Here is a 24,905-nt window from a genome sequence, read left to right as displayed (position 1 = left end):
CTATATTCACCCCCCGCCAGAAGAAGTTAAGGCGAAAACAGTAACACGCATTCAACAGGGCAATTATAATATGAAAGGAAAGCCACACAAGGGAAAAAGGTACATAGAATAAACCAGAGAATGTATCACCTTGTTTTTTTCCTCCTCAGAAAAATACCAGACAATAGATTTCGTTTTCAACATTTATTTAAAAAGGAGAACGTAACAAGTAACTTCCACACTTAACTGCACCAAATACTTGAATAAAATAAGTGTAAGGATCTTTATTATCTACTCCTCCCAAATTTGTCAGATTTACGGTAATCTTTCCACCTTCCACAATTCTTACATTGCTGGACAGCTATATTAAAATAAGGCTTTTTCTTACTTTCAATTCTGTACAGATAACGCAGGGGGTTAAAATTTCACAAAAATATTTTCACTCGTACCGTCACAAAAAAAAAAAACAGCCATTTAAAAATCACTCGAAGACAGGTTTATGAGAAGTAATAAAACAAAAAAAGAAGTTTATACAATACCCCAATATTTATTACAAGAAAATCACATCGATAGGACAGCACACTATATGTGTGCTATATCATATTCAACAAAACACTTAAATCTTGTCATGCCATCTGGATCTTTTTGTTATATACGTTCTAACTAAACTGCGGTCTTTAACTTGGTGTCTCATTATTTTCCCAGTTCGCAATTGTTTTCTAGACGACTCCAACTGGTTCAGCATTATCGGCACTGGAACTTTTGGTACTGGTCCTCGGCTGGAAGCCAATGGAAAAGCAAAAGTATCAAATGTGCGGTACTTGGTGTGGTGGAAAAGCACCCCTACATATAAACGAAGAACATTATAAAAGCAATCAAAATATATCCTTGGAGATTTCATGTAATGAAGTACTGAATAAAAAGGTACTGAACAGTCATGAACTGAATATTAAAAAGTAAAAAGAGAAAAATCAGAAAGGTTTATTTTGGTCACTCTCCATTTGGAATGAGAAACCTCGTCACAGAGGCTGCAGGACTTCAAAACATGTTTAAAATATTAGGCATGACTCCAAGTCAACCTGTCATTCATAAATAACACATTCCCTTCATGATTTGTTTGATCTGATTCAATGTGTCATAGTTACTCTACACCTGTAAACAAGCTTGTTAGACAACCAAATTCCCACGACTGAGAAACCATTTTGAATAAGACATATAAAATTGTTTAAAAGTTAATATTATACTACCCATGTCATTAAAAAATATATTTCTCACAGAAATTTTGGTCATCGGTCTTATTGAGACTCCTTCCTTGGGTGAAGGGATATCATTGAAAAAGCATCTCAAGGAATGAAAAAGCGAGTCCCCACTTTGACATTGTATTTAAAAACATTTGTTGATAATTTTGGTTCTCAAACAGCATAAAGCTTCTACATGTCACTGGTGCTGTGCACTGTAAGGGCGATGTGATCGAAATTTTGTCAAAAGAATCCCATGCATCTTTTATATTATTTGTTTTAAATAGTTGCACAAGGTCACCTTACCTCCCATGAAACGGCCATTTAAAAAAAAATCATTAATTTTAATCAAAAAGTCTTGGGCGTTACAAAATATTTGACACCAGTGAGTGATGTTAATATCAAGAATGATCAGAACACTGAAAAAGTTAATTAATATGGAAAGTAGACCTTTGTTAAAGTTTTGCTTGTTAATTTTGCCATTTAAAAATAAAAGTAAAATAAAATCATTTGTTCTGTTAATGTTACATGGTCTCACTGATGATATATAATTTGTGTTCTTTTTGATGAAATATTGTCTTTATTAAGAGTGTTATATGAACTGTTTAAATAATCCGTTTTGTTTTATTTGTCTCAGTTATTCAAAAAGCATCTTTGTTCTACGACAACATATACATTTTTGCAATGTGGAAAATTAAGATTTTTACAGTGTGTTCACAAAAGATCATTGGTAACATGACTATTTGCAAATAATTCCTTTGATAAACACTGAAAGATAAATTCACAGTAAACAAATTTAAGACAAAATGCCCGAGGATGTGACAACACCAGTGACAAACTCACCAGAACTTTGTATTTTATATTAAAATACATAAAAAATATATTTGGAATTAAACTCAATTAAGCATGTTGAACATGTTACAGATCTTCTAAGGTGGTTTACTTTTGGGATTAATGAAACTGATTTAAAAAAAATGTATCCACTTCAATTCTCACTCTAAATGCAGAATAATCCGTTTTATCAACAATCTCTTTTTTTTTTGGTTTGTAGTATTGTGTTTATCCAAAAGTTTATCAAATGTTAAAATGAAGCATTACATTTTTCCTTAACATAATTAAGAAGCAGACTGTGATGATAAATTTACATATTTGTATTAAACCCATCAGTTAAAACATCCATCTATGCAGTACAGGCCACAGGCTGGTTGAATATGCATTGCCGTTCCCATTCAGTATCGGAATTTAATTCTGATTCTGTATTTCAAACCTTTATGGTTTACATAAAACTGATAGAACACTGGTAACCTAGGTTATAATTATGTGTGTTTCTCAATTTTATAGAAATCTGTGACTGCAGTCAAAAAAACTAAATATGTCAAAAGTCTTGTATTTTGTTAGGTTACTTATGGTTTAATGTTAGGGCTAGGTAGTGGTTAAAGTTGTCACTGTTGTGATTAGTGTTTTCCCCACAGAAATAAATGGACGGTCCCCACAAAGATGAATACAAATACATATACAATCGTGCGAGTCCTTATGGGTGTGTTGCAAATGATGCTAGGATACTGTGCTTACAAATTAGTTACAAGAAATTCAGGTAAAATGGCTTAAGCGGAGGTGACAGAATATATAATATATAAACGTCAAAACTATACAAGACTTCAAAAAAAAAAACTACTGTTACGCTAATCACTGTATTTAATATTGATGTTTTTTTTCTTTTGAATTTTGACAACATTCATATTCAGTCCCCTTTGCTGTTATTTGTTAAATTAACTACATACATGGGAAACAACGTTAACTTCAAACGTTCTTCAAAGATACATAACTAACTCCGTTTTTATTTTAATGTCTTTTTACAGTTCATAAGAAACAACGTTGTACAAAGTCCGAAAAAAATGTTCCTGCAACAGCAAACTTATAATGTGAGGTGGTTTTGTCATCTGATAAATGAGATCCCTCGCACTTTTCTTTCACACACGAAAAAGTCGATTTAAAAGTTGATTCCTTTTACACCGTTTTATTCGAGTGCAAACATTGCTTCATTTCCTTCGCCTCTGAACTGCCACCGCCTATAATAACTCCTTAGAATATTTAACTTTGTTCAAACCGTGACTTGAATGAAGTTTTCAGAAAACCACAAGCCTCTACATTTGTGACTATGAAAAAAATCGAATGATTTTTACCTTATTTTGTTTGTTCGTCGTCGTCGGCTGCCAGCGGATTCGGATGGAAGGGGACACACGTTTGCTCCTTGTATGGTATTCAAACTAACCCCGACTAGCTCCCAACTTTTTCTCTTCTTTTGGGTTCATGGCACTTAAAAAACGGACTTACTCACTACCGCCACCAACTGTACTGGAGTACGTGTCGCAAAAAAGCGAAATACGTGCGGGATAGCATACACCGTTCAGTGTCTGAGTGGCATTTTATGGTCTATTTAACCGTTTTTTCCCCGTATGAAAATTCAACAAAACTCCAACTTGTATTACCAATATATTTTTACTGAGCTATTTCTGATTTTATATTTTCAAACTTTCCACATAAATCAGACCTAACTTTTGTGATATAGCCTATTGACTTCATTCCTCCCATAATATATTGAGATAGAGATCATTCGTAACATTCGTAAGTATTGATACCCGTTCTTCCCATTATACGGATCCTTATATGGAGATATTGATTGCTATACTCTCTTTCTTCGCATAAACTATATGCATGCCAATGATTAACATTCCGGGTTCTTTTGACCATGTTTCCAGAAACGAATGTCCTCGAATAACGATGCACAAAACCTTACAGTAATTTATTATAGTTGTTGTTGGTATTATGACATATAGATGGAATTCCTCCAATTTCTATCTTCAGGCTTCAAAAAGTAATGTTCATTGTTTGGTTCGTGCTGGTTTCCATTTTTAAATTTAAACTTTTCCGAAGACATTGCCGTACTTCCTGTGCATTCACTGTACAGCTTGTATATCCAATAAAGAGTTTTAAAATAAAAGATTCTGGAGAACTTTAATCATTGTTTTTAGAAATATATGGGTACTTTCAAATATTATAATTTTTTCACTGCTGCTCAGTAAGTTGCTAATGATGACTGTTTCACTGAGGCAAAAGATGCCTGCAACCTCTTTGTCTTCATTTACACTAAGGTTAGTTGCCAATAACATAAAAATGTAACATGTCTAAACCCTTAATGTTCACCTACACCCAACCATTTTTAAACTGCTTTCAGACTCTTGGAAAGAGCTTGGAGTTTTCTCTGACAGCATGAGGCACAAGGTAGGGGTACAACCGGAACTAGATGCCAGTCCATCAGAAAGAACACTACAGAAGTGTATGTGAGATTTAACCCCGCTCCCCCCTAAGCTACCTTGCACACCCTTTAATAAAATAATAATAATAATAATGCTTTATGGATCCCCATGAGGAAATTATCTGTTCCCTTACCCCATCTTGCTCTCTGTGACACACAGACATATACAGGTGAGAGCGAGCTCGGCAGTGAGAGGCAGCCATCCATAATGACACCCATGGAGCTGGGGGTTAAGGGCCTTGCTCAATGGCCCACAAACAGGACTACTCTGCGAAGGCCGGGCTCAAACCAGCGACCTTCCGATCACAGGCAGAGAAGATTCGCCCACTATGCTGCCCTCTAAACCACTAAAGGGAAACAATTTCTGCCCTAAAGTCCCACTCTGTGCACATTCAATATTCAATTTATTACTCCCCCTGCCCTCTGTAATGCACCAGAGAACCCTGTTGAGCTTGCTGACAATTACGTTTTACTTTGTCTTGTGAGTTTTCCAGTATTAAAAATACGATGACTCTCTTTCATCCAGCTCTGAACAGTACGGTATGAATAGATGAGATCCGTCATATCGGAATAGCTTTTGCTGTCATATTGTGTTTCTTCCCAATTTTTAAGTCACATTATAGATGGACTTTGGTTGATATTCTTCATGACACGAGGTAAGTTCATTAAACAAATGGCATTAGCGTCTCAGATATAAGCCAAATTGATTGCTCCCCTCCGAAGTCAGACAGCTGAAGAACAAGAAATTTCAAAAGCATCAGGGGCATCGCTAGGGCTGTTTAAGGGGGGCTTTAGGTCCCTAAAATCTTCTTTGGCCCCTCCAAATAAACGTTCACTAAGTTTAAATAATGCATCATCATTCATTGTGATTAAAATCAGATAATAAATAAATAAATGAATCCCCCTAGGATAGGCTTTGCCCCCCTTTTCATAAATCTCTAGTGGTGATCCTGACAAGAATAAGATGAAACTATCATTACTTTTCTTACTTCTCTTTCCATCCATTCATCCATCCATCCATCCATCTGCCTCCTGAGCTAAAAACAAATCTTCAAGGATAGGATATCTTATATAATGATTCACATTCATTATACACAATGTGATAAAATGAAAACTTAAAGGCAAACACTTGTGCTAAGATATATAAACAAACTTTTGGCAAAAATGTCTTATAAAATATAAATAATTATACATTATAAATATTCATAATGAAAGTTTCATACTGTGCATTAACATCCATTTTACCATATTCATGCTGAATTCGGCAAATTTTAAAGTTTTATCAGTAAACGTTTCAAACACACCCTGCAGTTAACCAAGAGACAAGTGAAGAAAGCTGTAGCTGATAACTATGAAACCTGTGAATGCTTTTCATTTTACAGCAACTGATCATTACAGCTCTCATTCATCCCTGCACTCCCACTGAGACAGATTTATAAAAGAAAAATTGTCCAGCTTCCTCACTTAGCAACCTCAACACTGCAACTGGGGAAAACATGCAAGCATTTTAGGGAGACATGTGGATAAAGGATTTACAGGATAAATGTCTGTCACAGACTTTATTATCAGTATGACAAATTCATATAGTCACCCTAGGCAGACGTGTTTTGAAATGCTTAAGTTGCTTCTCAGTTAAGAGGAAAGGACAGCAAACATAACACATTTATAAAACATACTGAATATAAAATTCATGTAGCTGCTTTAACTGAAAACCACAGGAAACATGCAAAATGCTAATTATTAGCAACCCTAAGTTGAGTTATACAAAACCTATCATTATTGCACTATGCTAGGAACCATGCCCACAAATAATACTACCACCCTCCTGACCACATTTAAAACCATAAAAAGTCAATTAGTCCAGTTATAGACAGCTGTGTTTCAGAAATTGTGGATTCTGTGAGCATGGTGCTGTTGATCAATTGCCATGGAAACACCCAACCCCTGGCAGTTGCTTTGTTTATTTATAGAGATACTAGCCAAATTAAAAGAACCTTGAATCTAGGCTAGTGGTTGCTTCACAAATAACAGAAACGGTAATTAATGTAGCTACGAACTCTGAGGCAAGGTTACTTGTCATGAGTGGACAGCATGTAATAACATGATCTTGGAATTCATTGTGTTAAGAATAAATATATTGAACTCCAACTGAAAACATTACAATTTTGTTACAAAGAAAATACTGTTAGACAAATAAAAACATGACTGGTTGGTTCAAAATACCAAGTTTATTTTAAAAAATTGTTTCTATAAGCCATCTACCAAAAAGGTGCAGCCTTCTAAATCTTCTCAGTGTCCCAAATCCCTCAAATCTAGAAAATATATTTGTATAGTCGGCTTGAATCAAACTTACCGTTCATTTTTTAAATTTGACAGGATCATCTTATGAGGTATGACAAAAAACACTGCATGCAGAATTGAATGTACCAATGTAATAATTTCTGAAATTCTCTAAGAAACTGTCATGGTTAACAGTGGTCTGTCCGCAATTTGATATCAGCCAATGTTAAACTTTCCGTTACACAGCGGACTAATGATAAATAGGCAATAATTCATGAACTTTGTGGCACTGAGTTACAACTGGCCTGGGCAATTATTTTCTGTGGAGGGTCAAATCCGTGCTTCAGCTGGGGCTATTTTACTAGAATTATTTTCATGTCCAATAACACACTTGTTAGATTTTACTATATATCCATCCATTTTCCAAACTACTTATCCTACTGGGTCGCGTACAGTCTGGAGCCTATCCAGGAAGCAATGGGCATGAGGCAGGGAACAACCCAGGATGGGGGGCCAGCCCATCGCAGGGCACACTCACACACCATTCACTCACACATGCACACCTATGGGCAATTTAGCAAGTCCAATTAGCCTCAGCATGTTTTTGGACTATGGGGGGAAACCGGAGTACCCGGATGAAACCCCACGACGACATGGGGAGAACATGCAAACTCCGCACACATGTGACCCAGACATATATATAAGATCAACAGAATTTTGCCCATATATACTGAACAAAAATATAAACGCAACACTCTTGTTTCTGCTCCCATTTTTCATGAGATGGACTTAAAGACCTACAATTCATTCCAGATACACAATATTACCATTTCTCTCAAACATTTCTCACAAATCAGTCTAAATGTGTGATAGTGAGCACTTCTGCTTTGCTGAGATAATCCATCCCACCTCACAGGTGTGCCACATCAAGATGCTGATCTGACATCATGGGTAGTGCACAGGTGTACCTTATACTGCCCACAATAAAAGGCCACCCTGGAATGTGCAGTTTTTTGCTTTATTGGGGGTCTGGGGACTCAGAACCGGTCAGTATCTGGTGTGACCACCATTTGCCTCATGCAATGCAACACATCTTCTTCGCATAGAGTTTATCAGATTGTCAATTGTGGCCTGTGGAATGTTGGTCCACTCCTCTTCAATGGCTGTGCGAAGTTGTTGGATATTAGTGGGAACTGGTACACGCTGTCGTATACGCCGGTCAAGCACATCCCAAACATGCTCAACGGGTGACATGTCCGGTGAGTATGCTGGCCATGCAAGAACTGGGACATTTTCAGCTTCCAAGAACTGTGTACAGATCCTTGCAACATGGGGCCGTGCATTATCTGTCTGAGTGGCTGGTCTCAGACGATCTTGGAGGTGAACCTGCTGGATGTGGAGGTCCTGGGCTGGTGTGGTTACACGTGGTCTGCGGTTGTGAGGCCGGTTGGATGTACTGCCATATTCTCTGAAACGCCTTTGGAGACGGCTTATGGTTGAGAAATGAACATTCAATGCACGAGCAACAGATCTGGTTGACATTCCTGCTGTCAGCATGCCAATTGCACGCTCCCTCAATGCTTGTGGCATCTGTGGCATTTTGCTGTGAGACAAAACTGCACATTCCAGGGTGGCCTTTTATTGTGGGCAGTATAAGGTACACCTGTGCACTACCCATGATGTCAGATCAGCATCTTGATGTGGCACACCTGTGAGGTGGGATGGATTATCTCAGCAAAGCAGAAGTGCTCACTATCACACATTTAGACTGATTTGTGAGAAATGTTTGAGAGAAATTGTAATATTGTGTATCTGGAATGAATTGTAGATCTTTAAGTCCATCTCATGAAAAATGGGAGCAAAAACAAAAGTGTTGCGTTTATATTTTTGTTCAGTGTACTATTCCTTCAATATATGTTATAGAAAGAAATATTTCTGTTTCTAATATTGAAGAAATAAAATGTTCCCTGTTTGTTTGCATAACCGTGCAGGGTTATATTAATAATCTGTTCCAGAAAAACAAGTTATTATTATTACATTGAAATTGGGTGGCATAGTGGGCTGCATTCACTGTTGCTGAACCTCTGCTCTTTGTATTGCACTTGTGTGTTCATCCTGTGTCATGTGGGTTTCCTCCCATGGTACAAAGAAATGCTATTAGTGTAACTGGCATCTCTAAAAGTACAAAGTACCATAGCCATGGGCATAGGAGCGGGTTAAATATGGAGGGGGGGGCAACTTCATAATTTAAATGAACATGAATGAATGAATGTTACATTTATATAGCGCTTTTTCAAAACAGTCATAGTCCTGTAAGGAACCAATGGGGAGCCACTTCATCCACCATCATTGTGTAGCCCCCACCCGGATGATGCAACGGCAGCCATTTCGCCCCAGGATGCTCACGACACTATAAAGTCTGCATTTCACATTTGGAGACATTTTTTTTGTCCCTTTTGTTTGTGAATCCAATGTCTCTGAAGTGGCGTTGCAAATGTAGAATGTGCTTGTTTATATACGTGTCTCGTTTGCATTGTCAGTGTAGGGAAATTAGTGGGAGGGAATGTGGCAGTCTCCTAAGCACACACACGTGCTAATGCTTCTACGATATGTGAGCTTTCTAACTTGTACGATGCGTATTGCAGTTCACGCAAGATTACATACATCTGACTTTTCGTTTCCTCTCCCACAAGATTTTACGATCACTATAAATGAAGCCCCAGGATACCACCCTTACTCTTTCAAAGGATGTTCAGGGACTTTTTATGACCTCAGAGAGCCAGGGCTTCAATCTTATGTCTCATCCGACAGAGTCATGTCACTGCACTGGGGCATTGGGATCCACACAGGACGGGCTCTCCTGTTGGCCACAGTGACCCTATCACTGCACTGGGGCATTGGGATCCACACAGACCACAGGACGGACTCTCCTGTTGGCTGTGGTGACCCTGTCACTGCACTGGGGCATTGGGATCCACACAGACCACAGGACGGACTCTCCTGTTGGCCATAGTGACCCTGTCACTGCACTGGGGCATTAGGATCCACACTGACCACAGGAAGGGCTCTCCTGTTGGACACACCAACACCTCTTCCAGCAGCAACCCAGCTTTCCTAGTCGACCTCCATACCAAGTAATGGCCAAGCCCAAACCCGCATTGCTTCAGATGGACTACCAACTCTGAATTGCAGGTGGTATGGCTGTTGACCTAAAGGTTAATGTAATGCTCTGGAATGAAATGCCATCTCATCTAGGTTGACCTCTTGCCTTGTGCCCTGTTCTGCCTGGGGAAGGCTCCAACCCACAACCCGGAGAAGCATAGTTGGTTAGAAGACGGATATTATTATTTTATCTTTCAAATGTTGGTGTTTGAAGCAATGTGGACATACAAAATCATGCCATGTTACCTGTTGTATCTAATGACTGACATTACTCGCATGTTGTATGCAATACTGTGTGGAGCAGCATATACCTGAATGAATTATTTATGATGTATTCATTGCCTAACTTGTATTAGATGCTTAATATTACAAAGTAAAATGAGGGACAAAGCACAGCTGGAGTTGAATGCACCCACAATCCGGTATCTGCGATGGTACCTTGGGATATTTTAATGAAGATCTAGAGATACATCTTGTTCATACAACAAATTGAATTTAAATATTAGACTTTCTTAATTGGCAAACAACCAAATAGTTTTCAGAAATTAATGGCATGTTTCCAAAAAAAGCAATGCAATTACCAGACCTGACTAGAAAAGAATGCCAAATTGATGTAATTTTTTGTATAAAATGAACTATTAACACAAATATGGTTTGTCACTGTACCATTCCATTTGACTCAATTGTATCAGATTGCAAACATTCACTGTGATCGACATGGTTGATTTTCTGCAAGGTATCTCCCACATGCTGCTCAGTCTGAATTTCCCTTAGTGTGACTTGTGTGTGAGTGGTCAACAATGGGCTTGTTCCATCTAGGTTAAGGGCTCTCAGTTATTTTTTTTGCGTAGTCCAATTTTCAAGATTCAATTGACACCGCAGGAGGGCAGCGGTCACACAGCTACCCTGTCTTCAGCTATTTCTGTTTCTGGATAACTCCCAGACCATGATATTTCCTGATCCGCACAACATTTGCTGTTCATTAATGCATATGTTCTGAGAACATCCCCATTGGTGTAAAGTATGTCATCGTGTAGTCTTCCTAGGACGTTCCCACAACATTGTGATATGGAGTTCTTCAAAACTTCGGGTCACATTATTTGGAAACTTTCATGGAAAATTCAAGACATGCTGGGAACGTTTAGAGGACCGACTTTAATGTTAATTTTTGGTCTTATTTAGGTCCTTCCATCACATCCCCAGGATGTTTAGGGCATCAGCCTGTTTTTTGGTCTTCTTTTGGTCCTCACTTCACGTTCCCAGCACGTTTGTATATCCTTGGTGATAATTACAGTCATGTTTAGGGGATCAACCTAAAGCATTTCTCATTTGTCTTCCAAAGAAGTTCGTATTAATTTGTGATAAGAAATCGTTTTGTTATATAACTTTGTCTCCATCTAGTGGTAAATTTATACAGAGCACACAATTCTCCATGATATCATTTAAACTCGGACATTTATCAAGCTCACGATTATTATACATGCTTTCCCCATTGTTTAATTGTTTTCCACCTGTGCCGCGCCTTTAATCTGCAATTCAGATATCTACAATATTTACATTGCAATTTCATTTGCGAAATATTAAAAAATCCAGTGACTGCATCAGCTTTCCGAACTTGTCCAATAAACGTGTTTGTGCAACTCACGTGACTCGAAGATCACTTCCACCTACAGCAGCGACAAAATGGCCGCCACAACAACCCCCGTAGGACAAGATCAAGGGCCAAAGCAAACATCTTCAGCTGTACTTTTTGATTTGTCTAATCCTCCTGTTATAGAAGGATTTTCCCCTGCTTCGCGGATGAAAGATGAAGGGTTCAAGGAGAAATTCATTAGAAAGACGAAGGAGAATCCCTTTGTACCTTTAGGTAAGTCAAATAAATGTCATCCGTTGACTACCTTCGCTCAAAACAAATATATGGCCAAATACGAGTAATTTGTGTGTGTATGCATAAAAGTAGTTTTTTTTTGTGATTGATTACCCGCTTCACGCTGCATTTGTAAACGTAGAAGGGCAAAACATGAAAGTGTGTATCTGAATTTCTCCACTTCCGGCGGGGGGAGAAGTAACACAGTTCCGAAAGTGACATATGTAAAGGTTCTTTTAAGTATCATCTCCTAGTCTATGCTAGTCTGAGATCGACAGTAGTGAGATATACTATATGTGAATTTACTATTGCTGGGGCTGGACCTAACGATAATTTAATAAAGATTTTTTTTCATTGTATTTTCTATATATAAGATTTATATTGCTTATTATATTGTATTGTTCATTTACACACTTATGTGTGTGTGTATATGTATATATATAAATAGTATAAACATATGTACAAATAACACATACATTTTCTCTTAACATTTACCTTTATGTTTATGAATATAAATCCATATTACATTTTCATATTGTAGATTGTTGTTGTTTTTATATTTGAGACACCATCGACCGGAATCAAATTCCTTGTATGTGTTCGCTCACATACTTGGCCAATAAATGCGATTCTGATTCTGATTAGTCGAATAATCTAGCGTCTAATTTGTTGAAGAACCTAATAAATAAATACATCAATTGATTATTCCATTAAAAAATAAGACAGATACCAAAAAGTAAACATTAAACACTCCAGACATTCTGCATTTTAGGTGTGCTCCCATTTCAGGTGGTTAAAACGATTGCTTGTGTTGCCACCTGTCGTATAGACAAAGTTTGCAAATTACAGTACTTTGCGTCATCAGCTGTTTCTCTGCCATACTCTATCATCATGAAGCGTTTGCTCCTATCACATAGCCAAGGACACACCCACTTTATCTCCATGCAGTGAATCTTGGGATAGGTTGGGCCACGAAGGATCCATTAGGTGCATCCTTTGTGGTGTGGGAAAAGACCGAAACATCGCTAGGCCGCTTTTGAAGGAGCCTTCAAAATGGGACGGCCTGAACACGCCGCTGTAATGCATTCGGCCTTCTAACATAGCCTTTGAAGAATGCAGCCCATGAATTGAGACACAGCCATTGTGTGATAGGAGATTTTGAGTTTCTTTTGCTTTCATAATAATAGTATTAGCTACTGCACTTGTAGCTGGGCATTTATCTGAAGGTCAGTTTAGCTGCACTTATGCCTAGTTAACTACACGACAGCTTGTGTATTTGTAATTTGGTATTTGCCTTACTTCTTTGTTCGTAAAATACATATGTTTCAGAATCATTGATGATTATGTAACTTATTCAGCTGGCAACTCAGTCGAGCCTACTTTGGTGCCTGAATAAGTTATTTAATAATCACCTCATGATGTCCTGTGACCAAACTGTATTAGTTAGTGTTCATCTGTAAGTGTACAAGGTCTTCTCTTCTTGAATGTACTGTACACAAGCAGGTAGAGTAATTGTGAATGACATGGAATCATGAAAGTTGTCCACTCAAATCCTAAGAGGATCAGTTACTTTGAGAAAGTTCAGGAACTAAAATCCAGCCAAGTTTCTGAAAAAGGTTCCTGCAGTCAGAAAGCGCCTAATGTTGGCCTATTTTTGTGAAATAACTATATCAACATAGTCTTCAGACCCCCTGAGATCCGGCTCAGGATATGTGGATGGATATATGGTTAAATATATTGTCACGAAAACCCACACAACTGAACTTTTTAGTCAGGCAAACAATGTCTCCACCACCTTGGAGGTCTGTAGTAGTACAATATAGTTAACCTTATGTTAGCAATGTACTTCTCCAGTAATCAGAATTTCCTTGAAATTATCATGAGCCAATAATAATGTTATGTATGTTGTCTATGTCAAGATCCACTGTTTTACAGAGTTTCGTTAACATTCCTACAGGTTGTTTGGGGACCACGGGAGCATTGACATATGGCCTCATTGCTTTCAAGCAAGGAAAAACTCGGCAGTCACAGTTGCTGATGCGGGCTCGAATCTTCGCACAAGGATTTACTGTAGTTGCTATTATTGTAGGAGTTGCAGCTACAGCCTTGAAACACAAGTAGTGACCTCAGCAGTAAGAGAGGACAACTACCTTTGCCAACATCTGGCTGAAGATCTTCTTGTAAAGTTCTCAAACTGAAAACACTTCTGTACTGCTTTATGAAAGCGATTGCATTTTTTTTCTGTCAGTAGTGCTTTAAGAAAACTCTGTGGTCATAAGATGTAAATAAATGAAGACCGTAAATTTGGTCTTTTTCCCTCCTTTAAAGTACCTAGATGAAGGTAAAAGGTGAAAACTGATCCTAATAAAGCCAAATGAATAATAGCAATGTATACTATAGTTATCTCCGAAAAAGATTTTGAAAATACAAACTTGGAAGATGTTTTTGACAATGCTGCTCAGGTTTTTGGTGTTAGGTTTGAATCCAGTCATGCTTTTGCCTTACCTCGTCATTATTTGCCTTATGTCTCTGCAAGGATGCATTCCTTCAAGTGTAAAACAAAAGTACTGAGAGAGTTGGTTTTCCCTTGTGTTTAATTTATTGTACATGATATAGTTAATGTTAATCTGTCTTAAATGACCTAATTGGTAGCTGATTTTCTATGCAAGATCAACATGTGCAATTTATGGAATGTGACACACTGATACATAGTAATTGCTTTATATTGTTACATTTATCTACTACTATTAGCATCAAAGAACAAAGATATACAGGCGAACTCAGTGTAGCTGGGATTATGAAGCTGAATTTACATATTAAAAACAAAATGGATTAATATAACTTTTTTCCCCTCGGTAGAGTGACAGTTTTCCATGAAATGTCTGCTTATATAAAACTGTTGCATTATTTCTACTACACCACATATACACATGCAGATACACAGGTATGCAAGGAATACAGAACTGATTTAGTGACCGTCACATTCATGGTGCACGTCATGGTGAAAATTAAAAGTGGTGTGACTGTACAATGGTCCTACTATAACAAATCCTTTTAAATGATAACCACATCCGTATACATATTATGTCATGAATCAGAGAGTTCCCAAGTGTTCGGCGTTTCTCAGTCCTTGGTTCCAGGGTGCTGGACTGTAGGACTCCTTAAGGAGGAACATTGTCTAATGTACTCTAAAGGCCAAAATATTGGAAACACTTTCCATTTTTAGAGATTGCAGAACTTTATTCAACTGTTGCTCCAGTTACCTATTTAATCGTCCAATGTATGATATCTGTAAACATTCTATGATTGTTTAGAAACATTACCGCCAATAATTGTGTGGTAATTTTTAAAGCGTAATGCAAAATTTGCTAGGTGTTGCCACAATTTTGGCCAATAGTGTAAATAGTGACTAGGCACTAACAGTACAGCTACAGAGAAGTGAGGTGTTTTTCTTTTTGGAAATGTTGAAGGCCACGAGAAAAAGTTCTGACCTACCCTGGCCAGCATATAGCACTTCACTCATCATGACATGATAAACTAACAATAACTCTTAGCATTTTTTTGGCCTCATATGGATAATGTACATCCCCCAACTCTACATTTTTTAAACCAAATGATTCCTTTGGTTAACCATTATAGACATTTTTTTCTGGGGTTGCCCTTCTTGTCAAACCAGTATTTCTAATCCACATTTAAGGACATATATATTCTGAATGGGAAACGTATTTCTTACACCTATAAAAAAATGTTATGGTCATTTTTGCAATTTTAAGTTCAGATTTCAGACTAAAGTTTTTTCAACCCAACCCATATGGTTACAACTGAACACAAGTCACTGCAGTATATAATATGCCTCGTTTTACACACAGGGCTTTCAAAAAGCACTCAGTCATATTCTAATGACATGATGCCAGCAGTGAGTTTTAATCATCTAGAAGAAACTGGGTTAAGTGACAGGTAGGCTATGGCATTCAAGCAGCAAGAAAATGCACTGATTTCATTTTGGAAAAAGAAGAATACATTTAATTCACAAATACATTTGAAGGCAATCTAGGAAAGGCAGATGATTTGAGGGTATACAAGAGACACCCCTTTGAAAGTTTTAAAAAAGTCACTTCTGTCTTAGGTCTTGAGCTGGCCAACATGACACCATAAGCAGCTAGGAAGAAACTCGTTCAGTTTGTGAGTTATAAAGCACATATATCATACTGGTACATTGGGCTGAGGGAGAGTAAAATGTGAATATTTACAAAAATGGGTGGCACCAGCCAAACTGGATTAAAAATTCTCACACAGCAGTGCTAAGACTGATTTAAAAGATGTAAAATCACTTTTCAAACATTGTCAGAAATCTGAAGGACAGAGAGGGGATTCCCATTCAAAACGCATTTTGATCATCACACAACACGTGTTTCTTCAGGTCAAAAGGGGACTTCTGATTTACATTTTTGTAGTGGGATACTTTAAAATGTCAAACTATTTTCATAAGGTCCAAAAGAGAACATTGGTGGCACTCACCTTGGCATACTTCTGCTCAAAATACACTTACAAGACCAGCCAACAGAAATGTGATAGCAACATAAAATCTGTCAAGGGAAGGGACAGAACGGTGTAACCCAAGCTATAATGTGGAAAAGGGGATGTGGATGAATCTCGCATCCTTATGTCAATGTAACAAAATTGAAAAGGTGCCAGAAAATAGACTAATTAGCAAAATAGTTTACTTTCCTTCATTGTGGAGTAGACAGAGCACTACACAATCTTAAAAGAGCAGAACAGAAAGAAGTGGCCTAGCGAAGCAGGGGTGTCTGTTTTAAGGATATGAGCACAGAGCGCATACGAGACACGTCTTTGGACTGCTTGTTGGTTTTGGGATTGAAGTCGCAGAGCCGCGCCACTCTTTCCCACTCAGAGCCTGGGGCGTCCTCATCGCTCTCCTTCACGAAGGCCTCCTCTGAAGCCCTTGAGGAACCAAAAGCAACATTTTAAAAATGGCACTTAAGAGAAACAGTCTTACATTAACTGCTAATTACATATCTGTCTTGCTTGGTTGCAGTGCTGTCAGTATTAATCTCAGTGTACACAAACTTAGAAGAATGTTCTGTTTTAATTCTAGTGCAAATCAAGATATAGTACTTTTGTGGATATTTGACATTCTTTAACAGTGTGCCTTTGTGTACTATTTCATCCCTCCAAAATTGTTTAACAGGTTCACGTTCTTAACACGCATGTTAACTGCATTTGTCATCCAAAACAGGTAAATTATTGGCTTTACAGCCACTATTTTGACAGGATTTCCTGTGAAATAACTGTTATTCTGCAATTTCAATGTTAATACTGCAGTACTCTACCAGAGTCAAAGTTAATAAATAGCAGTGCACAGGGCCAATACAAAACCAGGTGTTTGGCAAGGGTACTGTATCAATGTAGCTGTCCCAGTACATTTGATCAACTAAAATTCCTAATTAAGCAGAATGCAATGCAGTCTAATAAACAACATACACTGCTGGGCAATGAGGCAAACAATTTATTAAGATTATTTTTCCCGTTTAACAAATACAGGTGAAATAAGTAACGGTGTTTCACAAAATTGCATGCATTGTCTGTAGCCAGTGTATAATCTAGAATGGGGTGGCTTTTCCTTGTTTTCTTTAGAAAACACAGCCATTTGGGCAAGCTGTCTTACAGCCTTTCACAGTGCGCTGCGTCATTGCTGTTCCATTCATGTCTGCTGAAGTCTAAGGATATCCAGATTCCACTGCCTACAATTCAGAGAACTGGTCACACATTCCAAGTGACAGGGTCTGTTGCACAGAAGGCAAGTTCTGAATGTCAAGATGACAGAAGCCTCTCATAAAATTAGCACAGGAATTCAGAAATAATGAGACTGTTTCACAAATAACAATTGCAAGACAGCTCAAGGAAGATGATTTTCATTAGAGGTATGTAAGGAAACCACAAGGAATTTTCCACTCAGATTTTCAACACTTCATAGTCTTCATAGGTCAAGTGAGAAATTCAACCAAGAATTCCTGTCCACCACTGTGGAACACGGTAGAGGTGGGATAGTGGTATGGGGCAGTTCGCTCCATCTGGTATTGGTGAGCTGGTACGATGTGAAAAATCTATTAATACAAAGGAGTACCAAAAGATATTACAGAAAGGGTTGCTACCAAGTTTGAACAAGTTATGTCGTGGGAATGACAGACAATTGGCCATTTTCCAACAAGACAATGCACCAGCACCCACAGCAAAAACAGCAAAGTCATGGTTGGAGTGGAATTCACTGACGGTCATGATTTGGCCTGGTGAGTCACCAGATCTTAACCCCATAGGGAATATATGTAGGTGCATATCAAGGCCAAACTTGTTGGAAAAAAATTTAGGAGTAATGACCAGCTGTGGGGAGCAGTCAAACATGAATGGAACAGGACTGATGCAGCACAATGCAAAACGGTATGAGATAGTTTACCCAAAAGGCCGAGTTTTCTTAAGAAAAACAAGGAAAAGCCATTCTGCACTAAAGTGTACCCTAGATATATTTAATATTGTGTTATACCGTGTGATTCCTACTTACTTTTTATTTGAACAAATACAAGTACAACAGTGTAAGTATAGAAAGTGTGATAAACTCTATCAGCAGTGTATCAATGACTGCAGTTTCCAAAGTTAAAGTTAAATAGGCCCCTCCAGGCTTATTCATGCTGCATTAAGTTTGGGTAAAGCATGACAAAAGTAAAGTGCATATACAGCATACAATACACTTTTTTCAATAACCAATGTAGATAAAAAAATTTAAAGTGGAAGATTAACACTTATCAGGTGTAACATAGCTTTACAGAGCTACCAAATTAAGCACTTTGTTATAGTTATACCTGACCGAATTACAGTAACAGACTGACATTGGGTGGTCAACTACTACCCAACCTTCCACCTACGTGACTGAATGATTCATGATAGCAATGCAGCATTTTAGGGATAGCAAGTGACCTCACAAAAATGGAATATGACATTCACGTATCAAGAGATCAATAGCGTGTAAGTGATCCATAAAATAAATTATATATATATATATATATATATATATATATATATATATATAGAGAGAGAGAGAGAGAGAGAGAACAAATCCAACAAAAATGACTATTAATCTGTTAAAGCAGGGTGATGTGGTAGAGTAGGTGAAAAGTGGAAAGCAGTTGAGAGAGCCAAAAGATGCAGGATAAGCAAACCACCAATGCAAACCAGTCACTGCCATGCACCTAATTTTCTTGCAAGGTGAGATAAGAGGGGAACTGGAGGCACTGTTATAGTCAAATTTTATCTGAAATGGCTTGAAAATATATACAGGATTTACAGAAAGCTCACAGATCTCAGGCATACCACAGATACACAAAGTGCTCTCACCACACGCAGACCAAACTGTCCACAGTGCATATGGCACAACTACATTCTTAATGAAAAGCCACATGACCAAAATGGGGCACAGGACTATTTTTGTAATGCTGTGTTATTTTTCATGAGATGGCAACACTTGCCAAGGTCATATATGCTCTCATTTAAAAAGATTATTCTATATACAAGCCATCAGTACAGGACAGCGACAAGGGTGTAGAAAAGTAGCAACAGGAAACGACCCTGAACCGGACAATGTACACTGAAATGAGTCTTTTAATTTATGCTGACAATCTGAAAAATGACTAGTGTGTGGTGTGATGTGGTGGCAGAGTTTAGGTTACCTATTGCGGTCAATAAGAGAGGGCCCAAAGCCGCAAGAATAATTTAAAATATCAATATAAATGTATCAAATTTTGCTCAGACAGAATAATAATAATAATAATAATAATAATAATAATAGTACCATTAATATAAAACAGCTTTACAAATGATAAATTTCAGTTAATAATAATTTAACTAAGAATAGGGAATGCTTTAATAGTCTAACCAACTAATTTCTAGAATGGGTCTAGCATACACATTCAAGGGGAATTTTTGTTATTGGAGATTTTCTGAAATTGCGAAACAGGTTGAAGAGGAACAGACGTACACAAAACCTATTGTATCTGCGTTGGGCTGATCGTAGAAAGCTTTATCCACAATCCTAGTGTGCATGCAAATTAGTCCAGAAACAAAGAGGGAGGGAGGAAGAGAGGAGGAAGAGAGGAGGAAAAGACAGAGAAAAATGGGTCAGTTTCAAACAACAAGCAGACAGAACACTTGCAACTTATCAAGACAGCAGACATGGAAAGGAGCGTTACAGCAAAGGGAAAAAGCAGCGAAGTTTATAGTTACAAGATACCGTGCAAAACTTGGAGAGAGTCTGCTGAAAGATATAAAAGAAGGCTTGTATTAGTACAGTTAAGCTACATCCCCCTTTGTTGTCAAAACTGGGATAGTCAAAACAGGCTGCACACAAATGTCTATTTTCATAGGTGTTAATGCTCAACATGACAAAGAGCACATATATTTAGCTTAGATATCTGCAGTGACACTTAACATGAATGCATTACTGTTCTGTAAGGAACGATCAATGTCATTATAGTGGAAAGTGTGTGGAGAAAGTATAGAATGCCTTCCATATAGCAGGGATACACTCAAAACTGACTGCTACTAGATACTCTTGTATACTAAGCTATAATAATTATGTCCATGTAATGTTTTATCAGTTTATTTCAACCAATGGACAATTTTACACTCAAATTACTTACTAAATGAATTAAATAAAAATTAGCTTCCCGAACTTCATGAAAAAAGAAAAGATAATGGTTGACTTCTGCGAGATCCCGCAAAACCTTTGCAAGATCTTGCGATTCTTTCCTATTAATAATTAACTGCATTGTGTGTTTAAAGTACAAAATGTAGAATTAAGTAATATGTATAATTAATACAGCCATGTTCAGTAAAGTGTGCTTTAAGCATTGAACTATGGGGTACAATGGACACCAAATAACTGAGTATATGCTTTTATACACATTTATTAATATTTGCACTGCGTCCATTCACTCACTGCAAGCAAGACAGCTGGGCTGTTGAACTTGAAGTGCACTCACAAACATTGAAACATTAAAATTTGCCTGTACAGAAATCTCGAAAGCAAGGGGTGTTGCTTGCTTTTGTCGAAAGATATTACAGTTGGAGGACTGCATATAAAGCTAACCTTACTGCGGTGTTGGAGCTAAGGTTTAAACTCGAACCTGCTTTCTGGAATATTTCAGTACAGATCTGCAAATCCATCATCAAGCGAGAATACCTAGGAAAGTGGGATCCGGGTTTAAACCTAAACTATGACACAACAAAAGAAAGCAACACCCCTTGTTTTCCAGATTTCTTTATGTGCTTAATGCTTAAATAACACTTTATTAGACATGCCTGTATCACTTGTTTTATACTTATCAGTCCATTAATCGATCTTTTGTAGTTTAAATGGACACAGTTAGAAATAGTAATGCAAAGTGCTGAGAGGCCTCACAACAGTCTGTCTTTTTCCTCCGACCTCCATGTCACTTCCTGGGCTCCATAATTTTTATATTTGGATTTGCCATAACAAAGCTACTTCTCCAAAGTAATTACATAGCACTACAGGTAGTCTTAAGAACTATATAATTAACTCAGTTAGACAAGATAAGCCCACCCCCCCAACCCCCAAATTACAAACTAAACAGACGTGTCCTATTTTATTGAAGAAAATGTACAGGAACAAAAACCGGATATATTTCCTCATACTTAAATACAACACTGACTTTCTGCATATATTTTCTGTATTTCTCCACTGCATGGAACGTTCCTCACACAGATGTCGAGAGATACATACTACAAGTGTTACATGCTAAATGTATAACATATTTAAGTAGTTGCCATTTCTTTGGGATAGAAATACTGGAATGTGTTTTTCCCTAAGAAAGCAGAAAAGCGCAATAAGCAGCAACAGCTTCCTGAAATCATTTGTACCCATATTTGGAGACGAGACCATTAAAAGGCCATGGAATCACACAGTACCTGTTGTTGGTTTTGTTCTTCTCCATCTGCTCAGACTGATGCACGTGCCAATCTTCCAACTCCTTCTTGGCCTTCTCCTTCCACTCAGCCTCTGCAGCCTTGGAGGCGGAGTCTGTGTGACCCCATGGAACACAGACAGAACGTCACCTGCTGCCATTGCTTCAATCAAAACTTACTGCTAACCTGTATGACATCCCTGTTTTAAGATGCACCTTGACTAAATAACTATATAACTAATCAAAACAAAAAAAATGGCATGCTTCTGGATGAAATTCTGCTCTCTCAAGTACAATGAAAACATTTCTACCGTAAAACTGAAAGAAAAAAATAAGTTGGGTTATCTGTCGCACATTCATTGCCAGAGTCTATTTTTGAATTCACAAATGGTAAGCATCTAAGTTCTAATAAAAAAAAAATCTTCCAGCATTTTCTGCTAAATGCAGCGATGGCTGTTGCTGCTATTTGACATAAACTGAGTTGGCTCCATAATTTCATCCAAAAATCCTACCATGCATTAGTTCATGGGGGGAAACTAGCCAAAGATATTTAACCGATTACATGATTGGATAGAATATTATGATTGTGGGCTTCAGTTTTACTGACGGCTGTTCCAAACTGAAAGAAAAAAGCACTCTCAGCTATGAAAGAAAAACACAAATCAAACAAAGCAAAGAAACACACTGCCAGCCGTTCACACACTCAACTTAGTATACAGTCAACCCCAAAGCTTTTCAGTCCAAGTATTTGATCTGTGTTGATAAAATCCTGACAGGTAACAAGCAGGTTTTCTTCAATGAAATCAGTGACTAGCAGCTGTAAGGTTACCAGCCGCAGTTAAATTTCTTCAAAATCACCAACTGTAAGCATGGATAAAACAAAGTCACTTTGGATGAGAGCCAGCGAGGCATACATACGTACCAAGTTCTTCAAGCCTGGCTCTCTGCTCCTCTCTCCACCTGCGCAGGCTTTCTGGTTCTTGTCTCTGCTGGTCAACTCGAGCGATAGCAGCATAACTGTCGGTGGGACCATTAGACTCCTGAAGGAAGTGCAATTTCATACCACTGGTAAGCAAGACAACTGTACCAATTTACAAAATGGCTACATTTAATAGCAAAATGACCACAGTGACTACTGAGAAAATCAAAATTGATGAAATGTATTTAGAGATAATCAGGCAGGACAAAGTACTGATTAATGTTTTCAGTGGATTCTGGATACTATTTAATCAACAGGGATTACAAAATAATCCCATTGCTGAACAATAGCTGCCCAAATATGACTCATTTTGCCTCGGCTGGGGCTAGAAAGACAGAGCATTTCGACATTATGAGGTGTTCCCAAGTTCCCAAGGGACACAAACAGGCCTTACAGCTGCTTTCTCATTTTAGAGAGCTGGCTTCAGTATATTTAAGCTCTGTGTCATGGACAAAGATTGTGTCAAACTGGTCACATAGAATACGGCTTCAGTTCGCGCTGCCAAAAACTGAACACTGACCCAACAATATCCCTGACCAACGGAAAACTCCCCTTTCTACTGCAAACCAACATACATACAGGTAAAAAAAAAGCTAGTCAGTTGATGTGATGAGCTTTAGAAAGCATTTCTTATTCCCGGACTTGACAGCAAACAAAGACTCAACACACAGTGCAAATACTCTATTATAACACAAGCTACTCAAAGGCAGCCTTACAGTAACTTACCGAAAACATGTCGCCATTCACCGTGGCAGCTCCTTCCCCAAAAACATCTATCATTCAACAAGAAAAATAAAAACATATCTTCAATTTGTTCAGTGTATATCAATGGTCAACACCTAAATATATACTTACACACAAATGCCAATACTACATCGCCTTGTATTTCTAAATTACAACTAATAAATGAGAGATGGGGCTTGTTTAACTGGCAATAACGTCATCCACTCATAATTTAAGAATGTAGCAATACCTGCCCTTTCCAACTCAATCGTACCAATTTTAATACTCGAGTGTTTCACAGTCCGTCTACAATTTAACTGATCTATAAAATTTCGCTGTTTATATTGTACGGGCTGAAAACTGGAAGGACACATCCGCGCAAGAATTGCGAGATACCTAAACTGAACTAAAAATGACAATAAACTGCGCTGCTGCGATGTTTTAAAGACATTCGATATAGGAGCTGGTCACTATTTAGCAGCGTTTGTCAGTGCGAGCTGACTGCCACTTTCCGCGCATTTCAATTTCGGACACAGGACCGAAACACGTCGAAACCAGCGATCGCTTCTTACTTCCTTTTATTTGTTGTGGTTATTTGTTAAAATGCGAGTTAACTGTAAGTGAAAAGCGGGGAAAAAAACTCTATGCTTGGCTGGCTCGGGAGCAGCTACTGAGTTAGCAAGCGGCTAACGAAAGCTTGCTGCCTGACAAAGCGGCCCGGGCGCCGGTCGGCGGCGGATAGACCTACTGTAATTTGTCTGAGATGGAGGGTAGTGAGGCTGCTCGGCCTCTTCCAGCGTCCCGAACGCTTCGTCATTTTCGATGCCCGCAATCTCGCTTTCCTGTTGGGCCAGAAACGCAGCGGCGGGGTCGTCTTCTGCTGCCGGGGCTCCGTTACCGGAGGAAGAGAAAAAGCCGAAATCGTCCGCCATCTTCTACGGCTACGCGTTTATATTTTTGCGGCGAGACTGGAAATGGCAGTTAATGAAAGCGTGTTCTCGGATTCTAGAAACCGGTAAGCTCAGACGACCGACTCGGAGGGCGTCGCCAGATAAACTGGTTTCCTATCTGACTGCGGTTCTGCGTTCCGGCTAACAGCAGCCTCCAAGTTATATCCGTCACCGTAAACTGCGCGCAGTAAAAGTCTCACTCTGTAAGTAAACTTTCAGCTGTCAGGCTTTTCTAAAGTTTTCAAACGCGGCGTCTCTTTCATATCATTGACTTGATAGGTATGACTCTGTCTGTGGAGAAAAGGCGTTTCTCCCACAATGCTCTCGCTCGCCGACAACCAAACACCTGGTCACGTTGGGGGTGTTGTCATCGGCGACCAACGGTGCAGCAAGCTTACTGCTTCCTTAAGTAGGACAGA

General features: G+C 38.3%; 3 protein-coding genes across 6 annotated transcripts in view; 1 reads left to right on the top strand and 2 right to left on the bottom strand.

The window, feature by feature from the left end:
- The window catches only part of pdlim7 (PDZ and LIM domain 7), a 43,674-nt gene extending 40,125 nt beyond the window's left edge, over positions 1-3,549 (bottom strand). Inside the window, exon 1 of the mRNA XM_049027566.1 lies at positions 3,401-3,549. The gene's annotated coding sequence lies outside the window, so the exon portion shown is untranslated. The remainder of the gene's footprint in view (positions 1-3,400) is intronic.
- Positions 3,550-11,632: 8,083 nt separating this feature from the next.
- higd2a (HIG1 hypoxia inducible domain family, member 2A) lies at positions 11,633-14,683 on the top strand. The gene is made up of 2 exons (XM_049029141.1): positions 11,633-11,842; positions 13,800-14,683. The coding sequence occupies exons 1-2, from the start codon at positions 11,659-11,661 to the stop codon at positions 13,961-13,963; spliced, it is 348 nt and encodes a 115-aa protein (XP_048885098.1). The 5' UTR covers positions 11,633-11,658; the 3' UTR covers positions 13,964-14,683.
- On the bottom strand, positions 14,419-24,854 carry cltb (clathrin, light chain B). Of its 4 annotated transcripts, XM_049029131.1 has the most exons (7): positions 24,285-24,854; positions 23,540-23,586; positions 22,757-22,874; positions 21,839-21,950; positions 20,142-20,162; positions 19,890-19,943; positions 14,419-16,804 (listed from the first exon to the last, which is right to left on the bottom strand). In XM_049029131.1, exons 1-7 carry the CDS (start codon positions 24,466-24,468, stop codon positions 16,633-16,635), a joined length of 708 nt encoding a protein of 235 aa, XP_048885088.1. In that variant the 5' UTR covers positions 24,469-24,854; the 3' UTR covers positions 14,419-16,632. The 4 variants fall into 4 exon arrangements, with proteins under 4 accessions (XP_048885088.1, XP_048885089.1, XP_048885090.1 ...); XM_049029132.1 differs by lacking the exon at positions 20,142-20,162 and having other exon boundaries at positions 24,285-24,853; XM_049029133.1 differs by lacking the exon at positions 19,890-19,943 and having other exon boundaries at positions 24,285-24,851.
- Positions 24,855-24,905: the final 51 nt, after the last annotated feature.

This window comes from Brienomyrus brachyistius, chromosome 10 (genome assembly GCF_023856365.1).
Source record: "Brienomyrus brachyistius isolate T26 chromosome 10, BBRACH_0.4, whole genome shotgun sequence".
Lineage (NCBI taxonomy): Eukaryota > Metazoa > Chordata > Actinopteri > Osteoglossiformes > Mormyridae > Brienomyrus > Brienomyrus brachyistius.
This window is presented reverse-complemented; position numbering and strand designations above follow the sequence as displayed.